Consider the following 18,566-nt stretch of genomic DNA (forward strand, 5'->3'; position numbering starts at 1 on the left):
TCTTTTTACTCAAGCTTTCTCTAGCTATTCAGTTTTTTCCTTCCATGTGAATTTTAAGATTATATCTGTTACTACTATTATCTTAATTTCCCGATAAGAAGCACCTTGAGGAGGGATGTGTTTCTTTTGGCTAATGCTTTAAGAAACGGTGTCTTGGTCACTGTCCTGTTGCTGTGGAGATACACCATGACCAAGGCAGCTCCTTAGGAAGCAATTATTGGAGCTTACTTACAGTTTCAGAGGCTTAGTCCATTACCATGGCGGGAAGCATGGCGGGAAGCGTGGCGGCAAGCCAACAGGCATGGTCCTGGAGAAGTAGCTGAGAGCTTTACATCCTGATCCTCAGGCAGCGGGCAGAGAGAGGGCTGGGAGCAGGCACTGGACATGGACTTTGAAACCTCAAAGGCTACCCTCAGTAACACACGTCCTCCTACAAGGACACACTTTCCAATCCTTCCAAGCAGTTCCACTGGGGACTAAGCAAACATATGTGCCTGTGGGAGCCAATATCCTTCAAACCACCACAAAGTCTAGTATGGCGGGGAAGGCTAGGCAGCAGGAATGTCATTAAAATGAATCTTTTTGGTCAGGAAGCACCAAGAGACAATGAGATCTTCAACCCTCTTTCTCCTTTTTATTGTTCCATGGATTCCTACCTATGGCACGGTACCACCCACAGTCAGGGTAGATCCTCCCTTCTCAGTGAAACCTTTCTGGAAGCAGCCTTATAGATATACCCAGAACTCTGTTTCCATAGTGATATGAAACCCAGTTGACAGGGATATTTAACCATTTCAGCTCTGTCTTGTCAACTTGACATTCAGACACATCACTATAAGGGCTGGAGAGATGGCATATCAGTTAAGGCACTTGTTTTTGCACAGGACCTAGATTTGATTCCCAGCACCTGTAAGTCCAGTTCGAGGATGTCTGATACCCTCTTCTGACATACATATGAGCAAAACACTCATAAACAAAAAATAAATCAAAGACATATCACTATAAATCATATTATTCCATCCTTGACTTGTAAAGTCTCATTTTCATCTAGTAATGTGAAATGTATTAGGTTCATCTCTAAATATCCCCCATAATCTTCAGCTGTTCCAACTTCATCCTAAGGTCCACAGTTTCTTCTGAGACGAAGGTGCTTCTTTCACTGTGAGCCCCTAAAGTCATAACCACATTACATTTTTTCAGTAGATAATGGTACAGAGTAAACATTCTCATCCATGAAGGAGGAAAGGGGTCATAGCTAGGGAAGATCAGATCAAAGCAAATGTGAAATTGAGCAGGGTAGATGCCAAATGTTGCAGTTCTATGTCTGGCACCAGGGTGCCTATTGGATTCATCTCAGCATCAAAGGGTTTGGGCAGACCCACACTCCAGATCTGCTTCCTGCAGCACGCAGAGCCTCCGTCTTGAACTGGCTGTCTGCTGTGTCTTCAGCTTTCCTTAGTAGGTGTTCCATGTTCTGGTATCTCCAACATCCTAGGGTCTCCCATTACAACTTAGGCTTTACCTTCGAACTTCAGGCAGTGACTTCTCAGGGTCTCCTTGCAGGGATTCCACCCCTGCCTGGCAGTCTTGCAATCTTTCAGGCCTGCAAAACCAGTCTAAGTGGACAGTGCTGCCAGTTTGAGATGGAGCCCAAAGGCCTTGGATCACAGTTGACTCAGCCTTTGTGAGTTGATTCATGCCTGGGGTTTGTGTGTGCTTCCCATTGCAGCTGATTTCGAGCAAGCATTCCTGCAGTGGCATTTTCAGTTTAGGAGCCCTTCTTTAAAATGAATTTGCATTTCACTGGCGTTTTCCATAGGTGGGTCTTGCCTTTCTGGTACCTTTCCTATGCAGAGCGCTAGGTTTTGGTTTGTTTGTTTTGTGTGTGACAACTGTACAGCTACTTTCTCAGCAGCCTTGTCTGTAACTTCATATGCACTCCTTTTCCCACCACCAACACATTTTCCTTACCTTCCTGCCCTGTCTGTCGCTCTCATTCAGTGTAGACCTAACCATGAACAGTCAGTCGTAATCATGCCACAGCCCTCACGCCTGCTTGTTTTAAAATTTCTGCTGCCAAATAGAATTAATACTTTACTTTTAAATTCATCCCTACTCAAGGTTTCAGGACATAGACAAATGCAGCAGATTCTTTGCCAAAATGTAACATGAGGCTTTTAGCTTTGTTTCTTACAGAGTTCTTGTTGAAATAAAATCTCAACTCCTGGGGCTGGAGAGATGGCTCAGTGGTTAAGAGCACTGGCTGTTCTTCTGTAGGACCTGGGTTCAATTCCCAGCACCCATGTGGCATTTCACAACTGTCTGTAACTCCTGTTCCAAGGGATCTGACACCCTCATACAGACATACATGTGGACAAAACACCAATGCACATAAAATACAGATAAAAAATTAAATCTCAACTCCTTAATATGGTCCACCATATACTAATTGCACAGTCTTATCCTGGTCATAGTTCATTTCCCTCTAGACATTTGGATAAATAATTTAATTTAATTTCTGTCATCAGAGAGGCGTTATCCAGCAACTGATGGAAACAGATGCAGATCCACAGCCAAACATTAGGCATCACTCAGGGAATCCTGTAGAAGAGGGGAAGAAAGGATTATGGGGCCAGAGGAGTCAAGGACACCACAAGAAAACTCACAGAGTCAACTAACCTGGGCTTATGGGGGCTTACAGAGAATGGCCCGACAACCAGGGAGCCTGCATGGGACTGAGCTAGGCACTCTGCATTTATGTTACAGTTGAGTAGCATGGTCCTCCTGTGGGACTCCTAACAGTGAGAACAGGGCTGACTCTACTCTTACTGGCTTTTGGGATCCTACTCCTCATACTGGGTCACCTTGCCCAGCCTTAATACATGGGGAAGTGCCTAGTCTCACTGCAACTTGATAGGCCATGCTTTGTTGATACTCATGGGAGACCTGCCCTTTCCTAAACAGAAACAGAGGAGTAGATTGGGGGTGGGAACAGAGAGGGGGTTTCAGGGAGGGACTGGGAGGAGATGGAGGGCAAACTGTGGCTGGGATGTAAAATAAATAAATAAAAAAAGTTTTTATTTCCTTGAGTAGGCGTTACTCATATCAGAACATTCCTGTTTCCTTAATTTTTTTTCCAGTTTCTGTCCATTTTCTTTGGTAGAGTGCCTAGCATTCTTCAACATAAGGGTTGTTAACAGCTCAGGGCAGGAAAGGTTCATTTTTAGCTTCTGGTTTCAGGGTTTAGTCCATTTTGGTGGGACAGGAATGAGGGAACAGCTGTGTGAGCAACACACAGCTGCTGAATCCGGAAACAAAGAGGAGCAGGGGCGAAAAGCCGGGCTGGGCTGTAACCTTTACAGCTGACTCCGAGTTACCCAGCTGTACCAGCAGGTCCTACAGCCCTTCAGAACAGCTGTGGGCCTTTGCACACATGAGCCTGGGTGGGGTCTTAATGTCCAGACTTGTAACAGTCATCTTCATAGCAAAACCCTTCTTAACGTGGTTCAGAAGGAACGACAGTATCAGTTCTTCTTCTTGTCTCTCTTGAGCGAGAACCATTTCATGTTTGCTGATGTGTCTCTAACTCCTACCAGCATAGTTGTTTTGTTAAATGGTCTATAAATATGATTACTGATTTAAAGAAATCTGTATTCTTCAGACCTTAAGTTGTTTTTCTTAATTAACATGTTCCCATGGAAGTTCTCCTATGACTTGGACCTTCTTCCCTTTAGGTTGTCTGGTGCTCTGTCTATCCCCAAGTAGCTGCTACAAACATTCTTTAAATACTTTTGGAAATTCCCTATATTATTATGAAAATATGTGAGCATTTTGTTTTCTGTTTCCTAATATTATTGTATTTGTTAAATAATGAAATGGTGTCTAAAAGTGCTTTCTATGACATCAAATAGACTCTTCTGGTTAAACACTTGTTATTAACACTTTATTCCTCATTTGATACTGTTTAAAGTCTGCGTGGTAGCCTGTTTATACCCCTGCAAAAACTGTTCAATGGTATGAGGACTGAACATAGTTTTTAGATATTGTCATATGTGTGTGTGTGTGTGTGTGTGTGTGTGTGTGTGTGTGTGTGTGTGTGTGTGATGAAACAAAAATTAGAAAGTACTTGCATTTATCAGGTGTTCTATTGATGTTATTTGTTGAGGATGTGAGGTTCCTGTACTTACAGATAAGCACTAGGGAAACCAGGAAGGTTAAACACACAGGCTTGTCTCTTCAAAGGAAGGAGATGTTTACTTGTTTTGTACCCAGAAAACTGGGAATGGACATAGTTTATAACCGGGTGGTCTTTTGCTGTCTGTAGGGCCACACCTGAATCCCCCAGACTGCCATGTTTGCGGCAGTCACTCTTCCAAACCCTTATCTTGAGCGCATTTCTGAGCCTATAGAACCGATCTTTATGGAAGAGGTCATATGTACTTTGTGAAGAGTTTCATTGTAAGCTTGTCTTAAGCTTTGCTGTGCATGTGGGATTGGGTTAATTATCATCAGGAAACTTCTTTTCCAAAATTGTGCTGTGCTTAAATATGGCTAAAATAAACTGCTTGAGGTCAGACTCTAGAATTCTGAACCAATACTGGCTAAGATGCACTGAACCAGATTGCCTTCTTGCCTCAAGAGGATTGTTCTCTGCAAGTCCTGGTGTGTGCAGAGACCCCCACAGTTGTTGTTATTAAATACAACTGTTTATCTATCTATGTTAGAGATAAGGTAAAAAAAGAGTATCGTTTCCCCTTACTTTTAATATGTTTTCTAAATTTCTGCATGCTAAAGCTCAAGCTCATGTAATTCAGAAAGTGGTTGCCTCTGTGCTGAGATCTACAGATGCATATGCACCTCTCACCAACTGTGGGAGAGCATAGGCGAGCTGCTAGGAATCAAACAGCTGGACACATTTGTGAGGATGACTATAGGTTGTCTGATGTAATTCTGAAGAAAATCCCAATGTAAGTGAAGTAGGCTTTACTTTTTAATGTGTCATCGAGAACTGCTAGACATTTGTTCTTTTGCTTACAGTGTTTATAACTAATTAAATTTTGTGAAGTAATGAAATTCAGAATTCTAGGAGATACTCACTTGTTATAGTTTGTAATAAATTCATGTATTATACAACATTTAGAACCATATGTATTAATTATTTGTGTATATAACAGGCATCTCAGAGTTATGTTGACGAATGTTCTATGGACGGATTTAGGACGAAAATTCAGAAAGACTCTACCTAGAAATGATGCTAATTTATGTGATACCAGCAAGGTGCAATCAGACTCATTGCCTTCGACATCTGTTGACAGCATAGAGACCTGTCAAAAATTAGATGCTCTTCACCAAAGCCTTAATTTATCTGAAAGGTATGTTACTGAGTATTGATTTTGTTCAATTTACTACATGTGAAATAGTATAAATCCAATATTCTTGAATACAAGATTGTTAGAAGTGATATTGAAGATCAGTACATCAAGTTTGTTTCACTCTGGAACAAACCTTAAGAGTTTTTCACCATGATTTTCAGTTAAAGGATGGTTCTGTACTTCACTAAGGAGATTGACAAGGGATTGAAAAAGGCTTCTTATTCCATTTAACTTACTTACTTTATGACTAATTGATGTATATATTTTAGGAATTTTATGATATAAAATATAATATGTATACATATTTGTATATATGTGCATGTTCATGTTGGTTTGCATACTTATCTTTATTTTTTACCTTTTACTTTAAGAATTATTTTTAAATTCTGTGTTATACTGTGTTTGCATCACTTCCCCTCCTCTTAATGCCCTCCAAACATTTTCAGGTTCTCCACACTCCCTCTTAAATTCATGGCTTATTTTCCTTTAATTATTATTTTAGCATGTATATATATACACACATACATATATATGTGTATATATATACACACACACATATGTATACGTATATGGATGCATATACAAATATAATTTGCTGAGTTCTTTTAGTGTACTTGTATGGATATATTTTTTAGGCTGACCACTTTATATTGGATAACCAAATAGGGAGTCCTAAGGAAGACTATTTCTCCCCCTGTTAGCATTTATTAATTACTTACGGCTCTTCATCTAGGGATGGGGACCCCGTTCAGGTCTAGTTAGGCAGCCTATTGTTGAGACTGCACAAGGGCAGCCTCCCTGCTGTATAGAGAAGATGCTGTCCTGAAGCAGAAGGTCTGGTCCTCTGGCTCTCACAGCCTTTTTGCTTCTTCCCTTATGATGTTCTTGAGCCTTAGATGTTGGGATTGTGTTGTAGATGCATCAGGTGGGGCTGAGTACTTGATGCTCAGTTGTTCTCTACATTTTGATCAGTTTTGGCTTTCTGTAATGGCCAGTGTCTGCTGCAAAAAGAAGCTTCTCTGATGAGGAATGAGAACTACACTCCTCTGTAAGGGATAAAAATAAGTATTAAGGAGGCAGTTAGAGATTAGAGTAGCTTGGGGAAGTGGCAGTAGTAGATTCTCTCCTCCAGGTTCCATGACTTAACCAGCCCTCCGTGGTTGCCTCGGTTTACAGTACCAGGCATGAATTCCCTCTTATTCAGTAAGTCTTAAGTCCAATTAGGTGGCTGTTGTTCATCCCAGGATATAAGTGCCACCATTGCATCCTGGGGGAACTCCTGCAGTGCTGGTCATTGTTAAGGTTCACAGGCTTTACAGCTGGGTAGGACTTGCTTTTCTCCCTTGGCAGTTTGCATAGCACCTTCAGATACTGTGAGAACTAGTCTTCAGGGAGGAGGCTTCCAGGTCAGATCCACCTGGATTTCTCCAAGTCCTGTGTCTGAAGCGTGTGGTGTCGTCAGCAGTGGGGTCTTACCTTCACGTTCTGGAAGGCAGCCAGGGCAATGACAATAGCCTATATTGTTTTAGGAGTCTCATGGGTTCTCCTGACCAACAGTTTGAAGGGAGTTTCCCATGCCTGGGACTAGGTCTTTTGTTAGTTAGTCTGTGGCTCTTGGAGGGGAACATTATCATCCCAAGTTGTATAGCTTTCTTTAATTCCTATATATATGAATAGATCTCCATGTATACTCCCATATATGTAACTTTGAGTAACAGTAAAACAACTTGATTGCCTATGGCTTTTCCAAATATCCTAGTGTTGTTTACCCCTTCCTATATTGTGGTCCCTTCCACCGTGACAGCCCCCATCCCCCTTTCCTGGCCCCGTGTTCCCCCACTTCTCTTTCTACAGCTCTTCTACCACTGGGACCCTTTCTGCTTTTTGTTTTCTAAATTGTGGCATATATTTTAAACATAATTTAATCTGGATCCTCATATTTTACACACATTGATTTAGTACAAGAAATGATATTAAACTATCACTTTCATATTTTAAATAGTAAATATTCAGTTTAATTTTTAGAAGTAACAAGACAAAGCACTGTGTTTTTGGGAAAAAATTATTTATTTTTATTTGTGTGTATGTGCATATGCGCACAGACATCTGAAGAAAGTGTTGACTGTCCTGGAGCTGGAGTTACCGAGAGTATGATCCACCATGTGGGTGCTGGGGACTGGACTCTAGTCATCTGCAAGAGCAGTGAGCTCTATTAATCCCTGAGCTGTATCTCCAGCCTCCTATCATTTATTCATTTATTTTGTATTTTGGGTTTGGTGCTAAAAAGTAGAAATTAGCAGGATTTTTTAATCTGTAATATAATACTTCATATTTCCATTTACAGTTTTAGCTCTCAGATAAATATTTTTTAGGGTTGGTACATTGTTTAGAGTCAGAATGACTTGCCCTTTATCATGGTAGTGCTTTGATATTATGCTCTATAATCCGGAATCCTCTCTTTCTTTCTGTTTGGAGACAGGTTCTCATTATGTCCTCACTTTGTAACTCTGGCTGGCCTGAAACTCTATAGTGACTAGGCTGGCCTTGAACTCACAAAGATCTGTCTGCCACTGTGGTCTGTAATCTGGATGACAGTAAATAGTCTAAGCTACAATCCAGATAAAACTAACTTTAAGCAGTTATTTTGAAAAATAAAAATGGTACTTTCTTTTTCTTTCTTTCTTTCTTTCTTTCTCTCTCTCTCTCTCTCTCTCTCTCTCTCTGTCTTTCTTTCTTCTTTTGGTTTTTTCGAGACAGAGTTTCTCTGTGTAGCTTTGCGCCTTTCCTGGAACTCGTTTGGTAGACTAGGCTGGTCTTGAACTCACAGAGATCCGCCTGCCTCTGCCTCCCGAGTGCTGGGATTACAGGCATGTGCCACCACTGCCCGGCTAAAATGGTACTTTCTTAAAACATCCAAGTGTAAGTCTCTCTCTCTCTCTGTTTCTCTCTTACACACACACACACACACACACACACACACACACACACACACACACAATAAATGAATGAATGAATGAATGAATGAAAGAAAGAAAGAAGGAAAAAGAAAGAAAGAAAGAAAGAAAGAAAGAAAGAAAGAAAGAAAGAAAGAAAGAAAGAACGGATGAACATTTGGGGCTAGAAAGATAGTTCAGTGGTTAAGAGCACTGGCTACTCTTTCAGAGGACCTGTTTGGATTCTCAGCACTCATGTAGTTATAATTGTTTGTAACTCCAGTTCCAGGGCCTCTGTTGCCCTCTTCTGGCCTCAGTGGACACCAGGCATGGGCATGTTGCACAGCCATACCTGCAGGCAACACATTCATATCCATAAAACAATAACATAATACATTTAAAATGAATACTTCTTTTAAAGGATGAAATCACAAAATGTTTACTGAGACTGTCCTAATCAATCATATTTGATAGAAATTTAACTTTTTAAAAACAGGACACAAAATAGTTTGTATAAGTTTAAATCAGTTTTTCTTTTCTTTTTTTTTTTTTTTTTTTGAGCTGAGAATCGAACCCAGGGCCTTGTGCTTGCTAGGGCACTCTACCACTGAGCTAAATCCCCAACCCTAAATTTTTTTTTCAGTTTGTTCTTAGTGTTTTGATTTCTAGCATTAATCTTTTGAGGTATAGGAAAGCTAATCTTAGCCAGGCGGCGCACGCCTTTAGTCCCAGCACTCAGGAGGCAGAGGCAGAGGCAGAGGCAGGTGGATCTCTGTGAGTTCAAGGCCAGCCTGGTCTACAGAGCAAGATCCAGGACAGGCAACAAAACTACACAGAGAAACCCTGTCTCAAAAAACAAAAAAATCCAAACAAACAAACAAGAGAACTAATCTCTACCAGTGCTGATATTTAGTAAGGGCTAGTTAGAAGGATGGCATTAATGGTTCTTCTGACTCTTGGGAAGGAAGCTTTGATTTTCCTCCAGATGACAACAAAATCATTAGACCCCCTCCCTCATACTTTAAGACACTGTGTAGTGTTCTGTTCTTTCTGAAGAATAGTTTTTCCCAAGAATTGTTCCCAGCTAAAGGACGTGTTCATGAAGCGTTAGTGTAAGGAATTCTCTTAGGACTCCAGTTCTCCCTGTCTCCCCCTTCCCTCCCACCCAGTTCCTGGCATCCAGCTAATCCAGTCCTCTTTGCTAAGGTCTAGGCCGACTAAACTCAGACTTATTCCAAACTACACACATAATCTTTACTCTCAACCCATTCTTACGTTTGTATCCCTTTGCTATCTGGTGAACGGCCCACCCATATACTCAGTTCTATAAATTAGAACTTGGGAATGGCCCTTAACTCCCCCCACCCCCTTTTCATCCCTTACATCCCATCATTTACTATATCTAGTTATTTTGATTTCAAACTAAATATATATTGAAATAATGATTCATGTTTATTTCCAGCACTCCAGTCTAAGCCCTAATAATTTTATGTCTTTATTATTATGATAGTAACTTGTTTGGGCTTCCTGTGCATATACTTTTTCTTATGAAGTCATTCCTTCTATTTATTTTAAGTCAGATGTTACTTGTTACTAGTTTATATCTGTCTGCAGAACCATGTAACTTTCAAGGTAAAGTTACTGTAGTTTGACACACAGGCCCTTAATGACTGGCACTTTGACTGTGTCAGCTGTGTCTGTCTGCTCCTCCATGATTATGTTCTTCCTGGGGAACTGTTTACATCTCACTGAATGCCATGTGCTGTTTCAGACATGTCCTCAATTCTTTTATCTCGTAAACAATCTCTTCTTCGATTTTTACTTATTTCTGCTGGCTCTAAACATTGAGCTCGTTCATCTTTGACTCCCATCTTAGGTAGCTACACTGGATTCCCCCTCCCCCATCTTGTTTAATAGCCTCTTCATCATAGAACTTATATTGTGATTTTTAGCTTCTTTGTATCCTTGACAGTAAACTTTGTGAGAATAAGAACTACATTACATTTTATTCTTTTTTCCTAGTATAGTAGTAGGCATATACTCAGTAAGTATTTGCTGAATAAAAAAGCAATTACTTCTTAACAGAGATAGATCTTCAGACCTTTATTGATACATATTTTCCTCCATCAGAATGAATTTTCAGCTCTGTAATTTTGATGACAACCAGGAAAAGGGATTACAAGCCTCAAATAAAGAAATTGGAGAACTCTTTTGGGTACGACTCTGGATGAATGTGTTCTGAGAGTCACTGTTTTCAGTAGGAGGTTTGCGTCGCCTTCAGTCTGCCTGGAGTTTGACATGAGGACTTTTTTTTTTTTCTTTTACCCTGCTAGGACATATTATTTCAGAAAAACAAAAAGATTAAAAAAATTACCTTTGCTTTTAAATTTTGTCCTAAAGTTTAACTTTTAAATAAAAATTACATATTCAATTACAGAAATGACTTCTTATTATAAATTTTGCTTTCATTCTGGTGTCTATGGGCAGTGAACCAAGGGTCTTTTATGTAAGGACCATTTGACCTTTTGATTCCCGGTAAGACTAATGGGCCAAACAGCACAAACGTGGTTCAAATCAGTTGTACAGTATAGTGAAAATAAAGAGTAAGGAATTATAGCAATACCAAACTAGCAGTGTGTTCAGTGTGCATCTAAAAAACAAAAAGCAGTGGGGCTTGTTTTAAAATCTGATTCTTTTGATGTGTTTGACTCTTTCTAAAGGATGCGTTAATACATTTTGCTGTAGAGCTTATTTCCACACGTGGTTCGCATCTGTTTTCCTGGTTGAAGAGTTCCAGACTTTTATTAGCCTTGGTCGGCAGGAGCTGAGTGGGACACACACAGAGGATGAACTTAACTCCTGCTTTCGTTTATGAGCAGCAGAGGTTATTAGTGAAGAACAGGATGTTATATATTCATATTCCTTTAAGGAGAGTTACTGATACTTGGAATTTATCTAAATGGTGTATTTATTATTCTAAATTATACATTTGAAACAAAAAAATACAACATATTCCATATACTGTTACCTTATGGTCTCCTTAGGGCAGTAATATTCTAATTGAATAATAATTTAATTTGTTCACTTAAAATTTAGCTTTGTGAAAGGAAAAAGAAAACTGTGAATCTTGGGGTTAGGGACATAGCTCAGTTGGTAATTCATGCAAACATGTGGGCCTGATTTTGATCCCAGCATCCACGTAAAAAGCAGGATGTAGTGGTGTGTGTTTGCAGTCCCAGCACTGGGGAGGTGGAAATAGGAACTCTGGGGCTCACTGGTCAGCCAGCCTAGCTTAATTGGCAAGCCCTAGGTCCCACGTGAGGGGCTTTGTACAAAAAATACTGTGTGCGGCTCTCGAGGAACAGCACTGTGGTTGTCCTCTGTCCTCCACATATACACATATGCACACATGTGCATACATTCTTACCTAACGTGTATCCACCTACACACGAACACACACATACACTCACACACATACCTACTTACACACATGCACACAGATAGACAGACGGACAGAAAGGAAATCTGTGGATCTCCTAAAGTTATAGACCTGTGAGATGGCCATTGGGTAAAAGCACGTGGTGTGCAAGCTTGACAAGCTGAGTTCCGTCTCTGAATTCGTAGTGGAAGACTGGAACTGATTCCCAGTATAGTCCTCTGATCTTCATACCTGTACTGTGTGTGGTATGTGCATGCACACGTAACTTAAAGTTTTAAAAGAAGAAAATAGAAAAAACTTAGTAATTCTTACTTTAAGATGCTGCTTTAGAAGCTGTAGTTTCAATTATGTCATCTGAGAGATGAGTGGATTTATATCCTTGTTAAAAATGCCACATACTATACTTTTTATTAATGTATATTATAGAAATTAATGTAAATTATAGAAAAGTGAAATTGGATTAGCCATGTAACTTTATATTGCTGCTATATTAGCAGGTATGATTATTGTTTTTCAATAAACTTCATTTTATTACAAATGGCTGTTGAAATGACTTTCATATTAATATATCATTAGCTTTCCAGCGCTTCCCTACGTTTGTTAAATATTTGAACCCCTTGGTTACCTTGCTCTATGTAAGCCATACTGTAACAGAGTCGTGAGGATATGCCTGCAGTGGAGCCATCGAAGCTGGCACAGCTTTCTTAACACACTTTCTCTTGACTTCTTTTTCAACATTTGTTTCTGCTGTGGTTTGGTATATTTTTTATATTCTGAAGTGCAGTCTTATAGTTATTTCATAGTACTTACATATTCAGGAAAACAAATTGGATATAGTATATGACATGACAACTTTCATCCCTTCATTCCAGATTGAGCTAGGTTGTATAACTTCAGAGCTTCTTGAAATACAAGGTAGCTCTTGATAATAGTGATAGTACTAATTTATAGAGTTGTAGTCCCAAAGACATATCAGCTGCTATGAATTTAGTTTACTCTATAGGGCTGTCACACAAAGCTCCTTTTTCTCAAGGTATCCAAAGTGGATTTTATCCATGGTGATATATGGTATTAGACAATGGTATTGGACAATGGCTATGAATTTTGAAGAGCTGAGGAAATGACCATAGTCATCGCTAGGTGTAATGACACTTACTAAAGATTGGATTTTCATCAAGGCTGCAGAGTCTAATAGTTCAAAATTAATGTTGACCAAGACTTCAATAATATGAAATTCAACTAAGTTTCCATTTACTTTGAATATACATGCTAGCAATTGTGTTAATTACTTTAAATCTATTATTTTGTTTAATTCTCGCTGTTGAAGGTAGATACTCTTCCCATGTTAGTGATGAGGTGATCAGTGCTCAGAAACAGAAATTTTGGTAAGTAACTCTCCTAAAACAAGTGTTACTTGGGGTGGAATCAGATTCCTGACCTGCTGTGAGCATCCACAGCCTGTGCTCGTAATTCCTGTTCCGTGGTTCCTTTCTTCACCCTCCCACCCTTCAGAATCTCCATGGTTTTCTCTGCAGGAAAAAAGGAATTGGGCTTTACTACATGTTACTTAGTTCATTAACCTTTGGTGTTCTACTCATTCTTCACTTTGCTCTGTGGCATTCGTTCACATAGTACTAGAGTGCTTTCTAGTTAAAAAGCAAAGTGTTAGGGACATGTTGGGGTGTGTCTTGAGCCCTTTGGCAGCTTTGGGGACGGACCTTCAAGGTCTGTAGCACCTCAGCAAATGCAGCTTCTAGTGCTTAGTATCTAATCTTTTAAAGTAATTTTTGTTTGGATTTTGGTTTTTCTGTTCTAGGAAAGAATTCTGAGTTTGTTATTTGGCTAATTTTCGTATCTAGCTTACATTTATTCATCTTTCCTAGTTTCAGTCCCCCCCCCTTTTTAAATTTTTTTCTTTCTTCAAACTCTACTAGCATAACAAATAATATGAGGATGGGATGTCAGGGCCTCTAGCTACAACCTCAGTTACCCCATCATTTGCCAGGCCTGATTCAGTGGATCTGGTTCTTCTTTACCGCTCCATGAGCATCCCTCCTGAAGCTGCCACACTGATCTCCCTCACAGAGGTGGACTGATCAACTGAGATGGATTGGTCAGGGTATATGAATAGCTGTGCCAACCAAGCTAAAGAGAATTGGATGATCATTTATTATTCAAAAGAAAATTCTGAGCACTATTCTTTCCTTGCTGATTTTTTTAGATCAGTTTATTCTTTTCAGCATTGTTTAGTACTAGAGTTCTTTGTATACAGTATTTTGGGAGAAGAAATGCTTATTTTAGGTACTGAACACTTGAAGCCATCTTTAAATTATGCTCCTGTAAGATATTTAAACAGATACAAAATGATAGTTGACATTTCTTTGATATATCTCTTTTGTGCCCACAAATTTCTCCTATAGCTCTTGGATTCACTTTCTCTATAATGGGAAACAACTCTATAATGAGTTGTCAGTTTAGTGTATTATAGCCCTGGTTGCCCTGGAACTCACTCTGCAGACCAGGTTGGCCTTGACCTCAGAGATCCGCCTGCCTCTGCCTCCCATGTGCTGTGATTAAAGGCATGCTCCACCACTGCCCAGCAGAAGCAAATAAAATTCTATGTGCACTAAAACATTGCTTTGGAAAAATCTTCCTTCCTTCCTTCCTTCCTTCCTTCCTTCCTTCCTTCCTTCCTTCCTTCCTTCCTCCCTCCCTCCCTCCCTCCTTCCCTCCCTCCCTCCCTCCCTCCCTTTCTCTCTTCCTTCTTTCCTTTCTTATTTTCTTTCCCCGAGACAGGGTCTCACTGTATAGACTAGGGTAGCCAAGAACTCCCAGAGATCTCTTTGCCTTTGCTCCCTGAGTGTTGGAATTAAAGGCACTATACCCAGATCAATGTTTTTCTTAAAGTGTTGAGAGTCATAATTGATTTTTGTTTTAGAACAGTGCATAGTATGAGATCAGAAAAATAGAGTCTTGAGATTTCTTTTGATTCTTCATTGCCCCCATCGCTTTAAACCTAGCCTTTCTTTTTCAGTCTAGTGCTTCAAGGGATAATCCTTTCTGGAATCAAGTGCACAAATCAGACAATACTAATGGGATACTTAGAGGTTTAAATGATGCAACAATAATGAAAAATACCTCTGTGCCACTTCTTCCAAATTGGAGCGTACTAGGTGGTGGCCTTCCATTCTTTTTTATCTATCTTAAACCCTAATTTAAAGGAGCTGGACTTACTGTCAGCTTTGGGTTTAGATCATAGATATTGTTTAATCATTGTAGAACTCCTTTTTTAATGGTGGTTATACTAGAAATAGATATTCAGGGATTTCCTGAAGTACCTACCTGTGGAAGGTCTTAGTGACCCATAACCCACTGTTACAGAATGAAAGAAGCAAATGCCCAAAGACGACAGTCTAACAGTCTCTCAGGGAGGAGTTCATTAGAAGACTTGGTCACGGGGCTGCGGAGATGGCTCAGAGGTTAAGAGCACCTACCGCTCTTCCAGAGGTCCTGAGTTCAATTCCCAGGACCCACATGGTGGCTCACAACTATCTGTAATGAGATCTGACACCCTCTTTTGTATACACAATAAATAAATAAATCTTAAAAAAAAAAAAAAGAAGACTTGGTCACATCACTCAACACTCTGAGAACGGATGCTCAGCGTTTAAAATAGAAAGCTAATTTAAAGTTAATATCTATGGCTAATTTTATTTGTTATTATTAATGTGTATGTGTGTATGATATGTGAGAATATGAGCAGGCACGTATTACAGCACATCTGTGGAGGTCAGAGAGCAACTTTTGGGACTTGATGCTCTCCTTCCACCTTGACGTGAGGTCTAGGGATTGAACTCAGGTTGTCAGGCCATCTCACTAGACCTAAAGTTCTTCTAAGGTCCCACATCTTATATGGTTTGGAATATAGTGAAAGGAACACAACGTCTTAACAAATTGAAAGTAGATAATGCTTCTGAATATTTAACAAGATTCAGTGAAGTTGACATTTTTTATTTAAGCAAAAGTACTTAAACCTTTTCAAAATATATCCTTTATTTATATAAAATATCAGCAAAGTGTGTTAGCTACGTATTTGTAATAGTTATGAGGACGTGGGGCATCCAATAAAAGAGAAACAAGAGTGCTTTGAAAAATGATAACTGCTGGGCGGTGGTGGCGCACGCCTTTAATCTCAGCACATGGGAGGCAGAGCCAGGCGGATCTCTGTGAGTTCGAGGCCAGCCTGGGCTACAGAGTGAGTTCCAGGAAAGGCGCAAAGCTACACAGAGAAACCCTGTCTCGAAAAACCAAAAAAAAAAAAAAAAAAAAGAAAAAAAAAAAAGAAAAAAATAAGAAAAATGAAAATGATAACTATCAGGCTTGGTAGCAAACACCTGTACTTTGTACCCTGCTACTGGAGAGGCTGATGCCAAATGGATTGATCCTCAAACTCAAATTGGGCCATCTTGGACAACATAATGAGAACGTGTTTAAAATAAAACAAAAGCAGTAGCTGGGGCTAGAAAGAGGGCTTAGTGATTAAGAGCATTTGCTGCTCTTGCAGAGGACCCAGTACCCACACCAGGTGTCTTACAGCCATCTGTAACTCTAGTTCCAGGGCAGCTGGAACTCTTTTTCTGGCTTTCCACAATACACAAGTAAAATAACTAAATACATATTTTAAAAACCTAAAAAAAGACCCCCCCCTCTGGTGAATGAAAACAGTGACCTTGAACAAGTCAGTAGGGTCAAATGGTGTCTTGCCTCCTCCCACTACCATGCTGGAGTCAAACCCTAGACCTTGCGCATGCAGTTACAGGTTGTCTTGAGGAAATCTTTGTAGTGCGAACACATCGCTTGTTCACAATGGAAGCTGAGTAACCAAGGAGATTCTGCCACTGGTTTTTGATTATGAACATACAAGACATACAGTATATCTACTATGGACTCCACAATTTAGCAAACTTTAAATATTTCAAGATATACACTTCTAAACATTTAACCTACCAACTTATTCATCTGATGCTATTATAATGAACATAAATGTTATCATCAGTTTGTGTGCTGTTTCGTTTGTGGGATCCAGCATTACCACGGATGTAATCTGAATGTTGTCTTTCTTAATGGATGTAGCATTCATCATTGTTGATCACAAGTGTCTATCAAGGATCTTTCTGCTAAATGAAAACATAAATGTCATGGATTGGTTTGTGGTGATATGTGTTTTTAATAAATACTGGAAAAGAAAAAACACTTTTTTTGAGAAAAACTGGTTACACACGTAAGTGCTGCCATAGCATCCGCTAGTAGATTTGAAAACACTATAGTCACATGCTGATAATCCGCCCCACAATTTGTAAGAAACAGTAATTTTAGAAGCAAAGTGTTTTATCTACCCACATTTTGAGTATCTGTGTGTTGATTTCCTGACTGTTACGATTCTGAGAGAGCTTACTTGCACTGAAGTGACAATGTTTGAAAATTCGACTTCATGGGATACATTTTTTCTTTTCTTTTCGTTTTCTTCTTCCCCCACCCCCTGAAAACTCTAGTACAGTACAGTGTTTGTCATTCTATGTGGCAGGATACCCAGAGTTATATTGACCGATATCCTGAGAACGGAGTTAGGAAGAAAATACTTAAAGATCCCATCTATAACTGAGGCCAGTTTGAGTGATACAGCCAACCTGAAGTCAGAGCAACTTTCTTCATCATCTGATGGCAGCTTAGAGTCTTGTCAGAGTGTAAATCATCACAAGAGCATTTTACCTGAAAGGTATGTCCAGTGCTAAAAAATATATATATTCATTCTTTTTTTCCCCTGCCCCGTATATTCATGCTTATGTACCTGATCTTTCCTCCCAGATACGTATTGTAAATATAAGACAAATATGCTTTAATGGCTGGTGTGACTTTCCCGCGCTGAGTAGAATGGCTTTGGAAGTAGCAGTTCATGGCTCATAATCAGAATCAAAAGTCCATTCTTGTATTTTGGAAAAATGGATGCAAACACTGAATGAAACCTGAGTTACTTGCTTTAGTATCATACCCATTTATCTGGTATAATAGAAGTAATTCCATTTCTCTCTTCTTTTCTCTTCCTGTCTAACCTTCTACCCATCTGTCTGCATGTTTCTCTGTGAATCTATCTGTATCCATATCCACCCACCCACCCATCCATCCACCCATCCACCCATCCATCCATCCATCCATCCATCCATCCATCCATCCATCCATCCATTCATCCACTCATAATGTTTATATCAGGAAAACTGAACTTTGCATTTAGTGCTCAGTTAATATTTATTGAACAAATGGATGAACGCACTACTGACAAACAAGTGCAGCTTACTTTACCACTTAAGATAGATATTAACAAATACAGCTTACTGTACTTCCTAAAATAGATATTAACAAGTGCAGCTTACTCTACTACTTAAAATAGATATTAACAAGTGCAGCTTATGGTACTACTTAAAATAGATAGCTATTAAGTTGCTTTGTTTCAGGCACTAGAAGGGGGTTCTTGCATGGACTAGAACTAAGAAATGTTTGTCAAAAAAGCTAGAAGATGCTCAGTTAATGAATTCTACTGGGTTTTTGTTTTGAGAGAGAATTTCTGCTCTGTAGCAGGTCTTGAACTTGTGACCCTTTGTCTTCTCTTGAGTGCTGGGCTTCCTGTGTGTACCACCAAGTTTGACTTCTAGATATTTATTTATTTATACAGAAGAGGGCACCAGATCTCATTACAGATGGTTGTGAGCCACCATGTGGGTGCTAGGAATTGAACTCTGGACCTCTGGAAGAACAGTCAGTGCTCTT

General features: G+C 39.5%; 1 protein-coding gene across 1 annotated transcript in view; it reads left to right on the top strand.

Annotated features, from left to right (window-relative positions):
* The window catches only part of Senp7 (SUMO specific peptidase 7), a 104,546-nt gene that overhangs the window by 28,840 nt on the left and 57,140 nt on the right, over window positions 1-18,566 (top strand). The window contains exons 4-5 of the mRNA XM_036203433.1: window positions 5,175-5,372; window positions 17,329-17,520. Of these exons, the coding sequence (XP_036059326.1) occupies window positions 5,175-5,372; window positions 17,329-17,520 (390 nt within the window). The remainder of the gene's footprint in view (window positions 1-5,174; window positions 5,373-17,328; window positions 17,521-18,566) is intronic.

The sequence above is a fragment of the Onychomys torridus genome, chromosome 12, assembly GCF_903995425.1.
Source record: "Onychomys torridus chromosome 12, mOncTor1.1, whole genome shotgun sequence".
Lineage (NCBI taxonomy): Eukaryota > Metazoa > Chordata > Mammalia > Rodentia > Cricetidae > Onychomys > Onychomys torridus.